Source organism: Medicago sativa, chromosome 4, assembly GCF_051527215.1.
Source record: "Medicago sativa cultivar Bolivia chromosome 4, Bolivia_mono, whole genome shotgun sequence".
NCBI classification, from domain to species: Eukaryota; Viridiplantae; Streptophyta; class Magnoliopsida; order Fabales; family Fabaceae; genus Medicago; species Medicago sativa.
Window position 1 is genome coordinate 86,974,339 of NC_140752.1, and position 3,916 is coordinate 86,978,254.

The 3,916-nt window shown below is 32.0% G+C and overlaps 1 protein-coding gene across 1 annotated transcript; it reads right to left on the reverse strand.

Annotated features, from left to right (window-relative positions):
- Positions 1–2,444: 2,444 nt before the first annotated feature.
- Positions 2,445–3,455, reverse strand: LOC146933206 (uncharacterized). Its single transcript, XM_085707818.1, has 5 exons — positions 3,449–3,455; positions 3,195–3,292; positions 3,034–3,085; positions 2,805–2,926; positions 2,445–2,714 (listed from the first exon to the last, which is right to left on the reverse strand). The coding sequence occupies exons 1-5, from the start codon at positions 3,453–3,455 to the stop codon at positions 2,445–2,447; spliced, it is 549 nt and encodes a 182-aa protein (XP_085563944.1).
- Between the last annotated feature and the right edge of the window lie 461 nt (positions 3,456–3,916).

Here is a 3,916-nt window from a genome sequence, read left to right on the forward strand (position 1 = left end):
TGAAGAGATTATTTATTTATTTTTTTGCCGACCCCACTTAGTGGGATAAGGCTTGGTTGTTGTTGTTGTTGTATTATTATTTTTTTTATATTGTCCGGACAGAAGAAAAGCAGAATTAGAGTATCTCTGATATTTTCCTGTGAAATGGACCTTAGACTAGTAGATGGATTGAAAATATTGAAATGGTCTCTTGAATATATTTTCTTTCTATTAGTGGAAACAAAAATTGGAAATTTAGAAGATAAAAATTGATGTAGGTCTCATCAAATTTATTTATTCTTTAATTTATACTCTAATAAACAAGATGTTCCGGAATGGATTCTCTCAAGTGACATTTTCTCCATTTTTCTCAATTGTTACATCTACACCATTAAATATGAGAGAGAGAGAGAGAGAGAGAGAGAGAATATTATAAAGATAAGAGGATATTGAGTGTGTGGTTGAGATGAAACGATTGAGAAAAATGGAGATAATTCCACTTAAGAGAATCCATTTCCATAATCTTCTCAAATTCTTTAGCCAATTTTTTTTTATGCAACTGAACACATTATCGAGTCTTAACTTATGAGATTAGATTGCGAACTACAAAACCAATTGATTTGACTCAAGTGATTAATGAACTTCGATAAATGATAAATTGAATTTACCTCTCGATTGAGCTTCGAAGTGTGAGTGTCCATTTTTTAGGAGAAGCGGAGTATTAAGACAAAAAATTATTGCAAATCGTAGTGACTTGCTTTTTAGTGTAAAGTATGGATGAAGTTCTAAAATTTGTCCTACGCATCTTATTCCTACGAAAAAGCAATTGAGTTGAAACACTCAATTACATTTCAGAAGGTGATTAAGCAAAAGAGAAATGTTATTTGTACAACCATTTTTGTACAATTTTTATACAACTTTCTCTCTCATACTCACATTATCTTCTTATTCTCTCTCTTCCTTTTTCTCTCTCCATTGTTTTTGACCAATGAGAAGAGAGAACAACAAGGTTGTACCAAAAATTGTACCAAAATAGTTGTTCAAATATCATTACTTTAAGCAAAATGTTAGTATTTTTTTGTATAACCATAAGAATTATTCACTACAGTTTGACTGTGATTAATCTCCTTTAGAAAATTTTGTTGGAGTCTTGTTGGGCAAACAATGTGTTATCTCCTCCTAACCCATTTTTGTTTTCATATGCAAAATATTCTGAAGTCAAATCAACTACTTGGATTAGTATTAATTTTAGGTTTACAAAATCGGCTACACTTAAATTTCATTATAAACCTTCACCAGAGGAGGTGATTCTCATCAATTTTACATGAAGTATGTCTTTTTCATTCACTTTTACTTTGTCATTTGAACGAATTCTGATTTACCCACTGTAAAATAATTTTTTAGATTTTCAACCTTACAATTTAATGATTTTTTGCTTTTAGATCTATGATATTTTACTATACAAAATAGATAATGTGACATAGGTAAACCGAAATTCGTCCAAATGACAGGGGATGAGAGTACCTTTAGTTATGTAAATTGATTACATGAAGGTCTAAAAAAGACGAATCTTTAAATTACAAGGTTAGAACTCTTTTTTTTCTTGCAAAGATTAAACCTAAAATTGCTCAAATGGTGGGGGAAAGTGCATTTAACCCATTTTTATATAATAAAAGTATAATTACATCGTAAAAATGTTGATTGGACCACATGTATATAGTTCGGAGATTTTGTTCCAACTATAAAAAAAAATAGTAAATCATCAATTAAGAAGAATCAGAGTTTAAACTTTTGACCATTAACTTAAAACTAGACTCTTGACCCGTGTTATCGCACAGGTCTATTAGAGTTGAAGACCCATATCTTTAACAATTGATATTTAAGTTACCATTATCCATTAACATGTTAAACTATAATCAAGCACATTCACGACAATCAAGCACATCCATAAATTGTGCAATGATTTGGATAATTTGTGTCTTACTGGTAAACAATCATCCATAACTTGCATTTAAGCTCAATGGTCAAATGAAGAAACATTTTAAAACCATGATTTTGGCTCCATGAAGGATTATGGTACAACATAAATTTCTGGTAAACAATAATCCATAAATTGCATTTAAGATTGCATTTAAGCTCAATAGTCAAACGAAGAAACATTTTAAAACCATGATTTTGGCTCCATGAAGGATTATGGTACAATATTAATTGCTGGTAAACAATCATCCATAAATTACATTTAAGCTCAATAGTCAAACGAAGAAACATTTTAAAACCATAAATTGCATTGAAAATAAAAGAGAGCACATTAAACTGAAAAGATAACACTTTTAATTGCATTGAAATCAAAAGAGAGCACATTAAACTGGAAAGATAAAACCATAAATTGCATTAAAATGTAAAGAAAATTCAAAAACATCAAAATGGATCTAAAAATATAAACCCTAAAAACTGCACTCCAGACATCAAACTCTCACGACAGTTGGGCGCTTGACTTGAATGTAGATGGTGTCGTTCATGCCAGCATGTGGAAACCCAACTTTAACCATGACACCTTCCTCAAGTTTGCGCGCCTGTACCATTCTTTTCCATCCTCCACCAAGCTTGATGTGGTGATGTGGCCTAGTACCAAATACAGTGATGCAATTCCACTTGTTTCCACAATCATCAATCATTGTCAATGAAGTGGTCATTTTCCCGATAGTTAAATCACACAGGCCCTGGTAAATAAGCATCTGCAAAAAAATTACTACGTTAAAAACAATTTTTTATATCTTGTAATAGAAATGACCCAAAAAAAGCAATGTCATACAAAAACATTATACCATAAATCTAGAAGTGACATCAAATCCAGTCAAATCCTTCTCCCACCAGATTTGAAAATTACCCTCATCATGATGGAATGAGAGAATTTCACTTGTGACCGGAACACCTTCATATGCAAAGTCTGGCACGATAGTTTTCTCAATTTCAAATTTCATAGAAGGAATAAAAAGAGAAGGATCCACAACACGTCCTAGTTGTTGTTAGGGTCGATAAAAGTTGTGTAATCACCTAGTGATGCACCAAAATCAGAGACAATGGTTTTTGGCAACATAAGTGCACCCTGGAAAACATATATATCCGAAATTAGTAAGTGAGAAAAATGATCAAATGAACTTTTAATTTGAAATGTCGCATCTATAAAAACACAGTATCAGTAATCTTGCACTCACATCTGTTACACGGAACTCAAGTCGAAGAGTTCTATATTGAACTCGCAATCTGTTAACAAACTTGTCCAAATCAGTTATAGGATTTGGATCTAATGGAGCTGAAAAAGATCAAAGATTCAAAGAAATTAGTGCAAGTTGAAAAATATATATGAAACAAAACATAAGAGATCAAGAAAGAAGATGAAACATGGTTAGATTTTGCTGTGTTATTTGTACCCTTCAGCAGTGCAAGGCTAAGTGAGTTTGTACATCACTTTCCATTGTTAAGTCTAAACTGTTTTGACGTAAAAATGATGGCAGGAGAGGATAATGGGAATGCAATCGTTAATATACATGGAAGGTTATGAGATCTACGTCTGAGATGTAGGGGGTGGTTGACAGAGTTGATTAACATTAATACATGAAAGATTATGAGATCTACGGCTGAGATGAAGGGAGTGATTGACTGAGTTGATTAGCATTAATACGTGTTTTCAATTGTGATAATGAGGATGATTAACATTGTTTTCAATTGCCATTATGACGTTTCTGTATGAGAGAGAAAGTGAGGAGTTTGAAAATAGAGTTTGAATCAAAGGCTGTGATTAAGTGCGTGGTTGCGAGATTAAATTAGCAATAATTACATGCTTAGGTGGGAAAAATGCAAGGGATTAGGGCAAACATGCTAGATAATCAAGTCTAGCTTTTATAATAAAGGATAGTGAATATTAATGTGAATAGTG

Coding starts and splice junctions, on each gene's coding strand:
- LOC146933206 (XM_085707818.1), bottom strand. Junction 3,086..3,194: donor TTGAGTTCCGTGTAACAGAT/GTGAGTGCAAGA, acceptor TATGTTTTCCAG/GGTGCACTTATGTTGCCAAA. Junction 2,927..3,033: donor TGATTTTGGTGCATCACTAG/GTGATTACACAA, acceptor CTATCGTGCCAG/ACTTTGCATATGAAGGTGTT.